Genomic DNA, 16,186 nt, shown 5'->3' with positions numbered 1-16,186 from the left:
GTAGTACCAGTAGCAGTATACTCCCATCATCTGCTTTGCTTCTACCACCTGCAGAAGGGTCTGGCGAGTGGGGGAGGAGCCTGCAGCTGTTGCCTGGAAGAAGAGCTGGCTCCTAGCAACAGTGTCAGCAGGCCCTGCAACTCAGAGCACTCAGTCTGTCCCTTTGAGATCTCACTCTTCCTCTCATTCAGTTCAGCAAATATCTGTTGAGGGCTTACTCAGTACTAGACACTATGTTGGGCTGGGAAAGAGAGATGAATCAAATAAATGCCTTGTGTTCAAAGAGCTCACAGCTCTGGGTACATTAACATGTGAACAGACATAGTACACAGTGCTGAGTGCTATGTGGGAGACACTGGGTGCTCTGGGAAAACCAGACAGGCTTGTACTGGTGCAGGGGTTAGGGAAGGTTTCCCAGGAGAGTGATCATGGTTGAGCTGAGTGTTAATGATGAGTAGGAATTAGCTAGGTCAGGAAGACAGAGAAGGATGTTCCAACCAAGGGAAGCAGAATGAGCAAAAGCCAGTGGGACAAGAGAGAATGGCCAGTTTACCTGGGTAGTATGACATAGCCAGACAGTAGGGCATAAGGAAATGAGCAGGAAAGGGTGAGGCTCTAGGGCTAGGCAGGGCCTACTTTTCTGATGTGCTTTTACACACATAATTATCCTCGGGAGAAACATGGATAGTACTGATTCCCACAAACAGGATCATTGTTTGATCTGCAGAGACTCAGCATTTTTGATCATTGACTTAATTGTTTGCTGACACTTGTAAGTGAATTCAGGGCCACATTGTGACCCTGCATTGATGTACAAGAAACTGAGTTGATTCACTCTAAAAGTCAATCAGAGTCTTTTAGGGATCGGGCCTGTATTGTATTAAATTTTACCTCTCTCCCTTTAAATTGTTGTAGAAATGATGGTAAGTACATTCATTTTATTTAATATAAAAATTTCTTGTGTATTTTGAAATCTCACAATTAGTTAGGAAAAGAAGAAAGAAGTATTTACTCCAGTTAGTTCTTGGACACATTAATGTCACCTACTTGATTGCAGAAATACCCAACTGTGTTTTATTTTTTGCCTTAGCTTGAAATGGCTAGAATAGCTTATATTTAGCTATTGTGATGGAGGTCTTTATTTGTATATCTAAAAAATCCTGTTGCTTGTGGTCTGTGTAAGAAACAAGTAAACTGTAATTCCAAAATATCATGGGGACCATAACACACCAGAGCACTGTGTTAGGGAATCTGGATGAATCAGACATGGTCCTTCCTCTCAAGGAGCTCAAAGCAGCGGAAGGCAGGCACCAAAACAAATCAGTAGCGGAACAGTGAGCCAAGTGCAACAAAGAAGTGTGGAAGGTGCCAAGCTAGCAAGGGCATTATTTATTTCTGGTCTTTTTTCTGTGCATAAACATGTTTTTAAAATTTTTTACAACTTTAATAGCTCTATAACATTCCATGGTCTGCATGTATCATAATTTATTTAATAACACCCCAATTATCAGACATTTAGGTTGTTTCCAGTTGTTTTGCTAATATAAACTATGCTGCCATGTATTTACTTGTAGATAAATCTTTGCTGACCTCTGTCATAACTTCCTCAGGGTGAATTTTAGAAATGAGATTTGAGCTGGGTTTTGAAAGATGAGGAGGAACTCACCAGATAGGTGAAAAAAAGGAGTAATAGATGCAACCTGGAGTTCCCAGTTCCCAAATGAATGATGAGCTTTGCTTTCCCTACACCAGCCACGGGGCCTGCCTGATAGTCTCATAAAGCTTTGGGCACAGTAAGATGAAGTGACATGTTACAAATGGCATTTTAATTGGATTTGCTTCCCTGTACCTTGCTTTTACAGTTGCAAGCAAGGCAATGTCTTACTACCTCAACTCAGAAAACCACCTGGACCCTGGGCCCATCTATGTGCGAGAAAATGGGCAGTTGCACATGGTCAATCTGGCTCTAGATGGCGTCAGGAGTAGCCTACAGAAACCAAGGCCTTTCAGACTGTTTCCCAAAGGCTTTTCTGTGGAGCTTTGCATGAACAGGGAAGACGATACTGCACAGAAAGAGAAGACTGATCATTTCATCTTCACATACACCCGGGAGGGGAATCTTCGGTACTCTGCCAAATCCCTCTTCAGCCTTGTCCTGGGCTTCATCTCCGACAATGTTGATCACATTGATTCCCTTATTGGCTTTCCTGAGCAGATTGCTGAAAAGTTGTTCTCTGCTGCTGAAGCCAGACAGAAATTCACAGAGCCAGGTGCAGGGCTGAGGGCTTTACAGAAATTCACTGAGGCCTATGGAAGTCTGGTGCTTTGCTCCCTGTGTTTGCGAAACAGGTGGGTGTTCTGATCAGGATATTCAGTATTTTATTGAGTATGTTAATTCTGTCGAGCTCTGGGGCATGGTGGGCTTGGAGGCTTCCCCTATCAAATAGCACTTCCATTTAGAACTTTCAAGTACAAAGTGGCAGGCCATTTTAAGAAAAATCATTGTCTTTCTTCTATCTCCTCAACTCCCAGACAATAGTTAGCTTTATTTTGAAAACGTTTTACAAGAATTAGTTGATTGCCACAGCTCCTCCAGTAGGTAGAAAATGCTCTTCTACCAATTTTTCTAGTAAGAGAAAATAGAAAAGACAAGATGTGATCTGCCAAATATCTCTTGGTGTGCTCTTGGGGATGTGAAGATGAGTACTGAAAGTTCTTGGCCCTGTTTCAGTTTTCAGACCATTAGATAAAAAGTAACCTTAAAAGAATGAGTGATTAAAATTTCAAATATCCTAAAATTTGGAAATTCTCAGATGTAGTTTCAGCATCACGGTCTGTCTTCTAACAAAGCAGATGATTTCTCCTGTGATTTGCCTTTGCTTATATACTTTCATTTATTCATTTAAAAGTTTTTTGTGGGGCCGGCCCGGTGGCGCACTGCTACAGTGCGCCGCTTGGGAGCGCAGCAGCACTCCCGCCAAGGGTTCGGATCCCACATACAGACCGGCCGCTCACTGGCTGAGCGAGGTGCGGGCACGACACCGAGGGTTACGACACCGAGGGTTGCGATCCCGTTGCCGGTCATGAAAAAAGACAAAAAGGAAAAATAAATAAATAAATAAATAAAAAATAAAAGTTTTTTGTATCAATGTGTAAAAACACTCTCAAAACATCTATTAATTTTTAAAAACTTAAAAAATAATAAAAATGTACATGGCAGCCAATTCAGACACAGAAGGGTATAAAGTGAAACACTAGCCTCTCTCCCATCTCATCTCCCGTTTCCTTACTCCAGAGGCCAACAACTGTTATCAATTTCTTCTATATCATCCCAGAGATATTCTGTACATATGCATGCTTATATAGCTTTCCCTTTTGTTATAAAAATGGTAGCACACTGCAAACACTGTTGTACACCTTACTTTCTTTACATAATTGAAAATCACCAGTACTTCAAAAAATTTTAAATAGCACAATAGATACTACTGATAAATGTTTTTGTGATTAGAAACTGAAAGACAGCTTACTGTTAAGATGCACAATCAATATGACTATTAAAATGAGCTAAACAAAGAAGTATATAATACAAAAGTTCGTGGAAAATGGAATTAGAAGATACTGTGGATCTTTCCGGGAAACGTTTGAAGTACTCCCATAAAAGAAGAGAAAGTCATACCAGAAAACATAAGTTAAGCTCACAGGCTTAAAAAAATATGAAGTAATTTTTATTTACTCAGCTCATTGAATTAATGGTTTCAGCTGCAGGCCAGATATTGTACTTTAAAAAGAAAAGACATAAACATATGCAGAAAAGAATAGAACCTTGGACTCATGGATTGAGCAGGCACCTTATGAAAGCTCTGGCTCTGTGCTGTGGTCTCAGTCATGGCTGGGCTTGGGGCTGCTGCCAGTGGAAAGGAAAAAAATTACCTTACCTAATGAAAAAGTCAAGCAATATTTCATTGTAGCTCACACGTTTAACTCTTTACATTTTACTCTTTGTGGCTGGCCGGTTAGTTCGGTTGGTTAGAGTGTGGTGCTGATAAATTTCACTCGTTCATTTTTTTATTCCATGTTATTTATGTTCATTGTAGAAAAATTAGAACATTGAAAAAGAGAATTATGGTGAATACCTTGTTTTAAAATTATTTTATAAAATAATACGTACTATTTGGGAAATATATAAAATTGTAATATTTAAAAAATTCATAATCCCACCATTCTAATCATTTTTAAATATATATATATATGTTTCGGAATATATTTCTTCTACAACTTGTATTCGATTTTTTCCCCCACCTACCCATATCACTTAAGTATTTCCCATGCTATTGAAAATGCTGTTTATCGGGGCCGGCCCGGTGGCGCACTGCTACAGTGCACCGCTTGGGAACGCCGCCGCGCTCCCACCGAGGGTTCGGATCCCACATACAGACCAGCCGCTCACTGGCTGAGCAAGGTGTGGGCACGACGCCAAGGGTTGCGATCCCGTTGCCGGTCCCGGTCCGGTACGGGTGCGACACTGAGGGTTGCGATCTGTTGCCGGTCACGAAAAAAGACAAAAAGGAAAAAAAAAAGAAAATGCTGTTTATCCATTTGTGATGTCTGTATACTGTTCCAGTGGTCAGACTGGTCAGATAGTGATGAGAATAGCACTTTCGTTAACGTTGGATGAACACATAAATTAGTGTGGTATTTCTGGAAAGCAATTTAGCAATATGTATCAAGAGTCTTAAACATTTATTTGACCCATTAATTCCACTTACTAAGAATCTATTCTAATCTCTAATGTAATAATCAGAGATGGGAACAAATATTTTTACATAAGGACGTTTGCTGTAGTACAGTATGTACGAGTGAAAATCTGAAAACTAAATGTCCAACAATAGGGAATTGTTTAAGCAAATTATGGTACATTCATATGATGAAATGTCATATAACTATTAAGATAATAGTTTATGATTATTTAAAATGATGTAAAATGTTCATTACATAATAAATGAAAAAAAGAATGACATACACTGTATGATCCTAACTATGTTTTTAAAAAGTAGATATTTTTTATATGTGTATTGCATGTATAGGAAGAAAAAAGAAACCCACCAAAATGTAGTCTAGATGATGGGATTGAAATTGGTTTTATTTTCTTTATACTTTTCTTATTTTCTTAATTTTTTCACCAATGAGCATGTATTACATTTGTAATCAGAAAATCTAAGATACATTTTCAGCATAATCTTTTGGCTCATATTTTATTGCAACAAGTCTAAACTTTACTGTCTCATTCAGATATAGTAAGTGATCTAAAACTTCTCTCCGGGAGAGAGGGCTGAAGCTGCAGGAGCAGAGGTTTTACCAGCACAAAAATGTTTAGTCAAAGGGAATGAGCTTGAGAAAATAATTTAAAATAAGATAATTGGGTAGGTGCAGGCAGTTGCTGTCTTGGGGTTAGGTCACACAGCTGCCTGCCGGAAGGGGAAGCCAGTTTCTTTGTAACTGGGTTGCAACCCTACAAAAACTCTCTTCTTGGCTGGCTGGTTAGCATGTGATGAATGTGATGTTATAACACCAGAGTCAAGGGTTAAGGGTTCAGATCTCTACCAGCCAGCCACTAAAAAATAAAAACAAAAAAAACTCCCTCCTCCCTCGTATTGAAAACCCAGTAATTTTAATCCCACTGGTAGTCATGGGGAGGCAAGTATGTTGTCTTTAAGTTATTGAAGTAATAATAATAGCTACCACTTAATGAGAGTCTGTGAGATACCATGTACATTTTAAATAGTATTTCTGTTTTTCTTAATAATCCTGAAAAGTAGTAGTCTTCACCCTCTTTTTGTAGCTGGAGAAATTGAGGCTCAGAAAGATTAACTTTCTTGCAGTCACACAAGTAATTAGTGCTGTTAGAATCCAAACTCAGGTATGTCTGTCTGGAACTAAGATATGTCTCTGCTTTTTCTCTTGTTTCTCCACTATACTGTTCTGAATCCTTTAAGAGACAAATTGAAAGACTAGTTGCAAGCAAGAACCAAGAGCTTTGATTATGACCTAGATTAGCATCTACTAACCTCTGTGGCCTAGCATATTGGTTCCTCAGTCTTGAGTTTTGTAATGTTTCTTAATCACATTACACAGTGTTATGTCCTTTGCAGATAACCCTTGTTTCAGAATTACTAAAAATCTTTTGGTTAATTGATCAAAGGAGATGTGTGTTCCTTTCTCTGATTGCCAGTAATCCCCCAAATCCCCATTAACACACTTCAGCTTAGTGATTGGAAGGTAGAGAACACCAGCTTTGTTTACAGTGCAATTAAAATATGTCTGAGTAAATAAGGCTTGTTTGTGTATCCAGCTGAGCTCGGTCTCCAGGCAGCTTTGTTTCCACATTTTAAAGTGGGTATCATGCCTCAAGCCATCTGTACCTAGCAGTCAGGCCAATGTCAGTCAGTTTGAGTACATCTTATTTTGGTTGAAAGTAGAAAGAAAAGAAATCTAACTCTTCCCCTCTTGCCTTCTGATTATTCCATCATGTTTTTGGCAATTAAGATCCTGCTAACAGAAGAGAGATGTGAACTCTTTTAAGTATAACCCCACTGATCCTAACACACCATCTTGCTGTGGAAACTTTTAGACATTCAAGAGGAAAATGGATGAGAAAGGCATGCTCTTGCCACAAGTCAGTTTCCCTACTCCCTTAGGATCCTCTCCTCTGTTTCCTGTCACACCTAATCTCTTTCATTTTTTCTCACTGGCCTCATCTGAAATAGATGAACAACTAGAAAGCAGGGCAGAGGCCCCATTCTGAGGTGTGGAATGCCATTTTGATCTCCTTTTCCTCTCCAGAAGCTTCTCTGATGCTTCCTGATAACAATTTGGCAGGGTGCTCCAACGTAATTAAGTTGCTTGTGTTCATGGTTTGTCTTAATAAACATATAGGTTAGAGTGAGTCCTTGTGGCAATCATGCTGCACCTATCTTTGGTGTAAAGTTAGTGAAATAACAGGCACAGTGGAGTGGACAGGTACTCAAACTTGTGTTTGAATAGAAAAAATAAAATGTGATCTGCCAAATATCTCTTGGTATGTGTTTGGGGATGTGCAGAATAGAGCTCAGAGTTCTTCGTGTTGTTTAGTTTTCAAATCACTAGATAGATCATTAGATAAAAAGCAGCTTTAAAAGAATGAATAATTAAAATTTTGAGTATCCTAAAATTTGGAAATTCTCAGATAAGGTCCCAACATCAACACCAAGGAATGTCTGTCTAATGGCAAAGCGCATGTTTTCTCTTGTGACTTGCCTTTGCTGATATACTTTTATTTATTTATTCAAAAAAAAAATTTTTTTTTTAAAGATGACTGGTAAGGGGATCTTAACCCTTGGCTTGGTGTTGTCAGCACCACACTCTCCCGAGTGAGCCACGGGCCGACCCAATTTTATTTAAAATTTTTATTCCACCATTGTGTAAAAAAGACTTTCAAGGCATTTACTAATTAAGAAATTCAACCTTTGCCCAGATAGTAATCAGTGAAGCCTGCTTATTATGTAGTACTGTGTCCTTATGGGACAATGGGATGTTGACTGTGTCACAAAGCCACAAGTGATAATGTTTTAAAAGGAAAAGAAAAGTTGTTGATTGCTTCCCATGCTCCACAGATATCTGGTGATTTCAGAAAAACTTGAGGAGATTAAGTCTTTCCGAGAGCTGACCTGCCTGGATCTTTCCTGTTGCAAGCTTGGAGATGAGCACGAACTTCTAGAACATCTTACCAATGAGGCCCTGTCTAGGTAATGACCTGCCACCACTTGTATATGAATTGTTTCATTACTTTTTTAAAGACTGATCCAACAGGTTATCTTGAGAAATGCTGATTACTTCTCATTCCAGTGTTTATTTGCTATTTTTTTTTTCTAGAACATTTTCTAACTCAATTTACTTATTACAAGCAATATAGATTGGACAACCCTTAGGAAAGTCAGTCAGTTAGTTCACTTAGTTCTTTTTCCTAAATAACCTTTATTTCAATATGTAATACTTGAAGCTACCTGGATAGAAAAATGATTTTGCCCTTTATTTGTTCAGTCCTAGTTTATTCTAGCAAGAGATGAGAAGTTATTCCATTTCCCAGAATCATTATTGTTTGCTATTTTAATTATCAGTAAAATATAAGTTATAAAGCAACTAAACTATTAAAAACAGCCAAATCCTTTTCAAGAACGATGATTTAAAGAAATGGCTCAGTTCACACCATTTACAAATAGTTCAGCTCATCTCTGGTTTCTCAGTCTGGCCAGCAGAGAGGAGGCCAGATCGATTCCTTTGTGGTTTCATAAACATCCAGAAGGATAATAGCATTACAAACCTGGGTCTAATCTGCTACCTGGGGCCTGCTTCTGACAGCAACACCTACATACTGCCCAGTATAAAGGTATTTTTGTGTGAGGTTTGTTAGTACTGAGACTCAGATTTCATATGTGAAGGACAGTGGAGCATATTAATACACCAGTTTCAGTTTAGCTAGATGGATTGGATTATCAGTATACCTTATAAACCCAATCTGAAAATCTAGATATGTAAAGCTGGTTAAAATTAAAGGATTATTTGCTTTGCAAAATGAATTCTCGTAGGAGTTCTTTAGCAGACTCTCCTGACATATTTAGAACATATTTGATTTTCACACAGTTTGTCAGAAATTCAGCTTTTGTGTTAAACTAGGTATATTTATCCCCTTAAAGGCAGTCCCTGTTTACCTCATTGGACTGTATACCTTTAGTGCCCTCTGCCACCTGAGATTATTACTACATGACACTTTGATCCCTAAATTAACCCTCACTTGGTAACTGAAATAGCACCAAAAGATCTTTAACTCTGTTAAATGTGTTGAGTATAAAATAGCAGGGGGTAGAAGATATCATCTTTTTTAACAAAAATTTTCAAGTAATGTTCTCATACTTACACTTTCTCAAACTCTCTTTGAGTAATTTATTTATGGACTTTGTTTCCCTAGTGTAACTCAACTCCACCTGAAGGATAACTGTTTATCTGATGCTGGAGTGCGGAAAATGACAGCACCAGTTCGAGTGATGAAAAGAGGACTTGAAAATCTAACATTACTAGACTTATCTTGTAAGTTTTATTAAAAATCATAGATTATTAATGTTGGAAGAATGGCCTTAAAGATCATCTGGTTTTTCCCCTTCATTTTAGAGGTGATAAAGGAAAGGTGACTTTCCTAGATGCCACAGCAAATTAATGTCAGAGCAGGACAAAGCCAGAGGCTCTTTACTCCTGGCCAAGAGCCTTTTCTGGCATACTGCCACCTCTTTAGGGTAGGAAAAATCCTTGCAGATTCACCCACGCCACTCACAATGTACAGACACGGTGCCTTGCATCAAGTTCATACCATGCACAAAGGACATCTGGCTCACCTTTACCTTATTCAAATGGTGTCTGTCAGCTAGGTCCTTTTTATAGATATTTGCCTGATGAAAAGCTGGAAGAATCCATAATTGTGGATTAACCAGTTATTGACTCCAGTGGTTGAAAGTTGACAGAGATCATTTATAATTTAACTGAGCATCCACTGAATATATGGCAGGATGATATGGTGCCAAAAGAATAGCGAGAGTAGGGGTTTGAGGCTGGAGGATCCTCCTTGTTCTGCTACTTGTACTTGCAGCTATGTACCCTTGGGCAAGCCTCTCTGAGCCTTGGGTTTGGCCTCTGTGAAATGAGGATATTAATGCCTACCTCCCAGGGAAGTATGTTCATTGAGCAAATACATTTTTTGAGCATCTACAATGTGCCAGGCATTGTATTTATGGCCTTGAAGACTCAATGCTAAATGCAGTACTTTCTGATGTAGAAGGCAATATATAAGAAAGGATTCTGAGAAAAATGCAAGTTAGTGAGAGTAGTGATAGTCTGTGTATAAGTACCCTTGGAAATCTTTTTAAAATAAACAAATGCTTTTACATTTGAGGTGAAATGGCTATGATTAAAGTATGATGAACCTTTTTTTTTTTTTTTTATAAAGATGACTGGTAAGGGGATCCTTGACTTGGTGTTGTCAGCACCACGCTCTCCCAAGTGAGCTAACCAGCTATCCCTATATAGGGATCCCCTCTGTCTTGCAGTTACTATGATCAAATTCCTTCAAAGGCACTTTGGAGTGAACAAGGCCTATGTGTGTCTCCCTCTGTCTTGCAGTTACTATGATCAAATTCCTTCAAAGGCACTTTGGAGTGAACAAGGCCTATGTGTGTCTCCCTCTGTCTTGCAGTTACTATGATCAAATTCCTTCAAAGGCACTTTGGAGTGAACAAGGCCTATGTGTGTCTCCCTCTGTCTTGCAGTTACTATGATCAAATTCCTTCAAAGGCACTTTGGAGTGAACAAGGCCTATGTGTGTCTCCCTCTGTCTTGCAGTTACTATGATCAAATTCCTTCAAAGGCACTTTGGAGTGAACAAGGCCTATGTGTGTCTCCCTCTGTCTTGCAGTTACTATGATCAAATTCCTTCAAAGGCACTTTGGAGTGAACAAGGCCTATGTGTGTCTCCCTCTGTCTTGCAGTTACTATGATCAAATTCCTTCAAAGGCACTTTGGAGTGAACAAGGCCTATGTGTGTCTCCCTCTGTCTTGCAGTTACTATGATCAAATTCCTTCAAAGGCACTTTGGAGTGAACAAGGCCTATGTGTGTCTCCCTCTGTCTTGCAGTTACTATGATCAAATTCCTTCAAAGGCACTTTGGAGCTTGGTGTTGTCAGCACCACGCTCAGCCAGTGAGCAAACCGGCCATCCCTATATAGGATCCGAACCCGTGGCCTTGGTGTTATCAGCACTGCACTCTACCGAGTGAGCCACAGGCCGGCCCTCTCCTTCAGACACTTTTAACAAATGTTTCTTGATGGAGGCCTAGAGGACCCACCACACTGTTTTATTCTGGATCCTTCCTTTGCTCCAAGCCATAATGCACGATGGTGGACCTACTAGCTGCCTAATTGTAGCATAGTTAAGCAAGAAGGGAGACCGATGAGTCAGTGTTTCAGAAGCACTTTGAGCTTGGTCCAGAACAGGCATGATGAAATAATTAGCACAGTGCTTTGCAAGACAAGGTTTGTAGCACTGGATGAATCCTAGATACGTCCAGTGGACTTGGGGCAGGTGTGGGATGCTCATGCAAAGGCTTGATGCAGTTTGGTAGCAGGTGACATGATGGAAAGAGCTTAGGCTGTGGGGTCAGAGACACCCGGGTTTGGGATCCTGGCTCAACAACCCAATAGCTGTACAACCTAAGGCAACTTGCGTCTGTTTCTTTATCCGTAAAATGTGGAAACTAGGACCTCTCTTGCAGGGCTTGGGTAAGGATCAAGTAAAACACCTTGTAGCCTGTCCTGAAAGTAAGTTGATTGGGTCAGTGCACCTTCCTGCCATCCAGCCTCAGCTGGGCTGTAGGGCTTGTCAGCAGTGCTTTACCTATCTCCTGTTGATCCCTCACTGAACCTGTTTCAGGCTGACCCCATTCCCCTAGTGCCCTCATTCTCAGCAGATGACACAAAAGAATGAGGCCATATAACGGGTCCACTTACTTCCTTATTGCCATCTCAAAATTTCTCCTTTTCTTCAACCATATTCCACCTCCCTCCCATCAAAGGGAAACAGGTATGCACTTTATTCCATTGACAAGCTCTTATTTTTTTTCTTTATTTCAGTTCTGTTCGCTAAGATCTCCAGCTTCCTCTGTGATATTTACTGATAATTATTTCCACCTACTGCTTGCCACCACATCTTCAATGTCACCCTCTGCTGGCTATTTTCTTTCTGTGTACAAATTTAAACTGTCTTTATTCTAACATGTTCTTCATCCCACAGTGTATCTATACATTGTTCCCTTTTCTTACCTCTTTCACCTCCTCACTGCCTACTCAGTTCTTAATCCCTTGGAATCTCATTCTGGCCTCCACTGCACTACTGAAAGTGTTCTGTTGAAGGTAGCAGGTGATCTCATTCTTCGCCTTCTTCGGCTTTTCCGCAGCTGTTGATGTAAACATGCATGCATTATGGTTTTTCTCTCTTGGCCTCTCTTCTGGCTTACCCCTAACTTTCTCAGTTCTCCCTCTCTCCATAGCGGATTCCTCCTTCCTCCTCTGCTCTTCTCTTACACCTCCACTCACTCCCCCAGCGATCTTTACTGTGCTCAGGGCTTTAACTGTCCCTGCGAGGATGATTCTACTTTTCTCAGGTGCTGGACCCATTCCCAAATATTGCCCATAAATCTTCACCTGGCACCTCAAATTCAGCTTTTCCAGAACCAATCTCATTTTCTTCTTCCCCGTCCCTAAACAGCTCACCTTACTGACTTTCTTATTTTTGTTAGTGGAAACATGATTTTCCCTATTGCCAACTGAGTCAACAAGTTCACTTAAACCATTTTGGCATTTTCTTAGATCTGCTTCCATTTTCCATAACTAGTAAAGTATCATAGAAGCGATGGCAATTCATATTCAGGTGCTGTCTGTGTCCTAAACCTTTCATCTGTGTTATCTCATTTAATCTTTACAATAGCCATATGGAATATATACTGTTATTAATCCCTATTTTACAGATGTAGAAATTAAGACTCAGAAATTAAATCGCTTGCCCAGGGTCCCCAGCTAGTAAGTGGTAGAGCTAACCCTGGAACTGTATTCTTAAACTCTGTGTTGTGCTGCCTGAGTCCTGAAAATATTCTTCTTGACTTTCTTTATGATCATTTCACTGCATCCCATAATGAAGAATATTAAATTTAAAGTTCTTGGTACTCATGGTATATCGAAATGATTATTTACTTTATTTTGTTTATGTATAGTTTATATGCAACCAAATCTCTAAAAGAATTTGTAGTGGCTTATAATAACAATACACTTGTAACAGTTAAAAAATGGAACCTGATCATGAAGTGTTGTGAGAATATGGAAACATGGGCATTTTACATAGATACAAAAATTCGAGTTGGTATATTTTAAGGCATGATGGCGGGTCTAGGAATGTGTAAAAATATTATGACTAAGTTTTTAAATTTCAGTATTTGGTTTAATAAAATACAGTTTACGTCTAGCTGAAAATAAAGATGAAAACAGGAGTCAGCTGTATAGATTTTCCTGAGTTGTACAGTTGCATGTCTTTTCTTTTCTTTTCTTTTTTTTTTTAAATCCTATATAAAGGGGATCTTAACCCTTGGCTTGGTGTTGTCAGCACCATGCTCAACTAGTGAGCTAACCGGCCATCCCTATATAGGGATCTGAACCTGTAGCCTTGGTGTTATCAGTACCACACTCTCCCGGGTGAGCCACAGGCCGGCCCTCAGTTACATGTATTTAACATGTTTTTATTCTGACTCAATTTCTGCATTAGAACAGAAAATCCAGACTTGACTTGGTTCTTATTCTTATCACCAGTCATCTGAAGTACAATTTACCACAGGGGTTTGTGATTATGGAAAGGGAGAAAGGGGGAAGAAGGTCTTGAGATTAAAAGCTTGAGATTTTGTTCTTTGGTTCAAATCTTTTCAAATATGTTTTAGATTGTTCTACAGTGGGAACGTGTGACTGCAGAAGCGGTGAAGCCACGAGAAACCTCAGAGCCTCGAACAGCAGCTCAGCACTTCTGTGAGAAATTCATGTTTTAGATTGTTCTACAGTGGGAACGTGTGACTGCAGAAGCGGTGAAGCCACGAGAAACTTCAGAGCCTCGAACAGCAGCTCAGCACTTCTGTGAGAAATTTCTTTTTATTTGGAGTCTATTGCCCTTAGGTTATTTGCACCCTTAAAGTAGTTAGCCTGTCTTCTCTCAGTGGGAAAATAAGTATTGACTTATTTATGATCGCCGTGACTTGTATTCTTTCAACATAGCGTACAGAGTAAATTCACACTTAGCTTTGAGCACCAGCACAAGGAAAATAGCTTTTTAAATTATTTGAGCTTGGTCCAGAACATGCATGATGAAATCATTACCACAGTGCTTTGCCAAAAAAGATTTGTGATGGCACAAAAGTAGAGTACAGAAGATTAAAAAGGAATTAGGTATAGCTAAAAGGTAGAGGCAACTCAAGTGTCCATCAGCAGACGAATGAATAAGTAAAATGTAGTATTTACATACAATGGAATATTATTCTGTCTTAAAAAGTAAGGAAATCTTGACCCATGCTACAACATGAATGAATCTTGAAGATATTATAAGTAAAATAAACCAGTCACAAAAGGGGGCAAATATTGTATGATTGCTCTTGTCTGAGGTTCCTAGAGTAGTCAGATTCATAGAAAAAGTAGAATAGTGGTTGTCAGGGACTGGTGGGAAGGAGAATAGAATGTTATTGTTTAATGGGTACAGAGTTTCAGTTTTGCAAGATAAAAAGAATTCTGGAGATGGCTGGTGGTGATGATTGCCCAACAGTGTGAATATACGTAATACTGCTGGACAATACACTAAAAAATGGTTAAAATGGGAAATTTTATGCTATGTATATTTTACCATAACCTAAAAAAAAGGATTAAATGATGAAGTCGAAGTGAAAGAACATAAAGGTAGCAAAGTAAGAATCCAGGGCATATCAAAAATACATAGATTAAGGTGGTATTTACTAGAGTTGTGCCACAAATTTGGCTCTTGGAGTCAAATCTAGATTTTGAATAATAACAACCAACATTTTTTGAGCTTTTTGTATGTGCCAAGCATTTCACTAAGCTCTTTATATACATTATCCCATTTTTCTTCATATCACCCTTTATGAAACAGGTTTTATATCTCTATAAAAATACGAAAACTGAATCTCAGACAAGTCACTTGCCCAAGACCACTTATCTAGGAAGAGGCAGATCTGGGGTTTGTATCCAAATCTGTCAGACTCCAGTAGGAGTCCATGACTTCAACCTGTGCCAGTACACATGCCACTGCTACTTTATAGGGCATTCAAAACAAAATGATATTAATCCAAACATCACCCTGTTTGGGCCTTTGTTGTTTTCCTTGGATCGTTTTTCTAGATATGCAGGCATTAGCATGCCAGCGTAGTTCACTCATCGTTCCCTTCTGTCACTCTTACAGATGGGCAACGGTCTCGAACAGAAGTCCCATTGAAGTATCCCCTGGCAGACAGCCACATGAACTCTTCTGAGAAACTCCAGTTCTATAAAGAGAAAGCCCCAGACTGCCATGGGCCATTGTTGAAATGTGAAACAGTCTCAAGCCAGGAGTCAAAGAAGAGCAAGAAGAGAGCTTTTGAGGAGTCAGAGAAAGAACAGAGTAACTCTTCACAGTCATCAAAGCAGAAATATGTATGTCTTGCTGTGGAAGACTGGGACTTGTTAAATTCCTATTGATTGGCAGATATAAGTTGACCTTTCTTCCCCAAACTCTAATGTATGAGGAAAGGGGACCAGTGATGATTTACTTTTTGTTTGAATTTACCTATGGCATTAGCATAGCAAGCAGATATTTCTACTTTTGTGGTGGGGGAGGGGAATGCTATGGAAGTATGTAATAATTTCTAATGTATATTTTCAATACATAGTAATTTTTTCAAATAAACATTTTTGCTGTCCTTACGTTCTACTTGTGGATTATAGACTGGAGCCACAGGAGATAACACTGTGATTTGAGATAGAAGGCCATGTGAACTAACAAGGCAGTTTAGTATGATTTGTTACTAAAGCTTGGCCCAGCTGATAGAATATATTTATATGAGTATAGGTACCATTAATTGGATAACCCCTCTGTGCTATTCCCTGTCCTCAGGAAGGCCATGTGAACTAACAAGGCAGTTTAGTATGATTTGTTACTAAAGCTTGGCCCAGCTGGTAGAATATATTTATATGAGTATAGGTACCATTAATTGGATAACCCCTCTGTGCTATTCCCTGTCCTCAGAACAACCATGGCAGGTAGGTACTAGCCCCAATTTAGAATTAAGAAAAATCACTTAGCCTCAAGTTAAATGACTTGTTCAAGGTCTCAGAGTTTATAAGTGACAGAGCCAGAATTTATACTCCTGTTCAATTCCAAAGCCTATTCTGTTGCATTGCCTTCTTAAATAGTTACCATTTATTAAAATCCCAACTATTGGGCCGGCCCAGTGGCACACTGGAGAGTGCACCGCTTGGGAGTGCGGTGGTGCTCCTGCCGAGGGTTCGGATCCCATGTGGAGACCGGTTC

At 39.4% G+C, this 16,186-nt stretch overlaps 1 protein-coding gene across 1 annotated transcript; it reads left to right on the top strand.

The window, feature by feature from the left end:
• Positions 1 to 1,862: 1,862 nt before the first annotated feature.
• On the top strand, positions 1,863 to 15,575 carry LRRC42 (leucine rich repeat containing 42). The gene is made up of 6 exons (XM_008581873.1): positions 1,863 to 2,349; positions 7,650 to 7,781; positions 9,002 to 9,120; positions 12,033 to 12,040; positions 13,665 to 13,749; positions 15,080 to 15,575. Exons 1-6 carry the CDS (start codon positions 1,877 to 1,879, stop codon positions 15,352 to 15,354), a joined length of 1,092 nt encoding a protein of 363 aa, XP_008580095.1. The 5' UTR covers positions 1,863 to 1,876; the 3' UTR covers positions 15,355 to 15,575.
• Positions 15,576 to 16,186: the final 611 nt, after the last annotated feature.

The sequence above is a fragment of the Galeopterus variegatus genome, unplaced genomic scaffold (genome assembly GCF_000696425.1).
Source record: "Galeopterus variegatus unplaced genomic scaffold, G_variegatus-3.0.2 Scaffold2480, whole genome shotgun sequence".
NCBI lineage: Eukaryota > Metazoa > Chordata > Mammalia > Dermoptera > Cynocephalidae > Galeopterus > Galeopterus variegatus.
The sequence above is the reverse complement of the archived record's forward strand: the minus strand, read 5'-3'. Positions and strand labels throughout refer to the sequence as shown.

What these genes read in the sequence shown, in the direction of transcription:
- LRRC42 (XM_008581873.1), top strand. Translation starts at nt 1,877, where the DNA reads ATGTCTTACTACCTCAACTCAGAAAACCACCTGGACCCTGGGCCCATC. An exon ending in TCCCTGTGTTTGCGAAACAG is followed by an intron (nt 2,350 to 7,649) that starts GTGGGTGTTCTG and finishes CATGCTCCACAG; the next exon opens with ATATCTGGTGATTTCAGAAA. An exon ending in ACCAATGAGGCCCTGTCTAG is followed by an intron (nt 7,782 to 9,001) that starts GTAATGACCTGC and finishes TTGTTTCCCTAG; the next exon opens with TGTAACTCAACTCCACCTGA.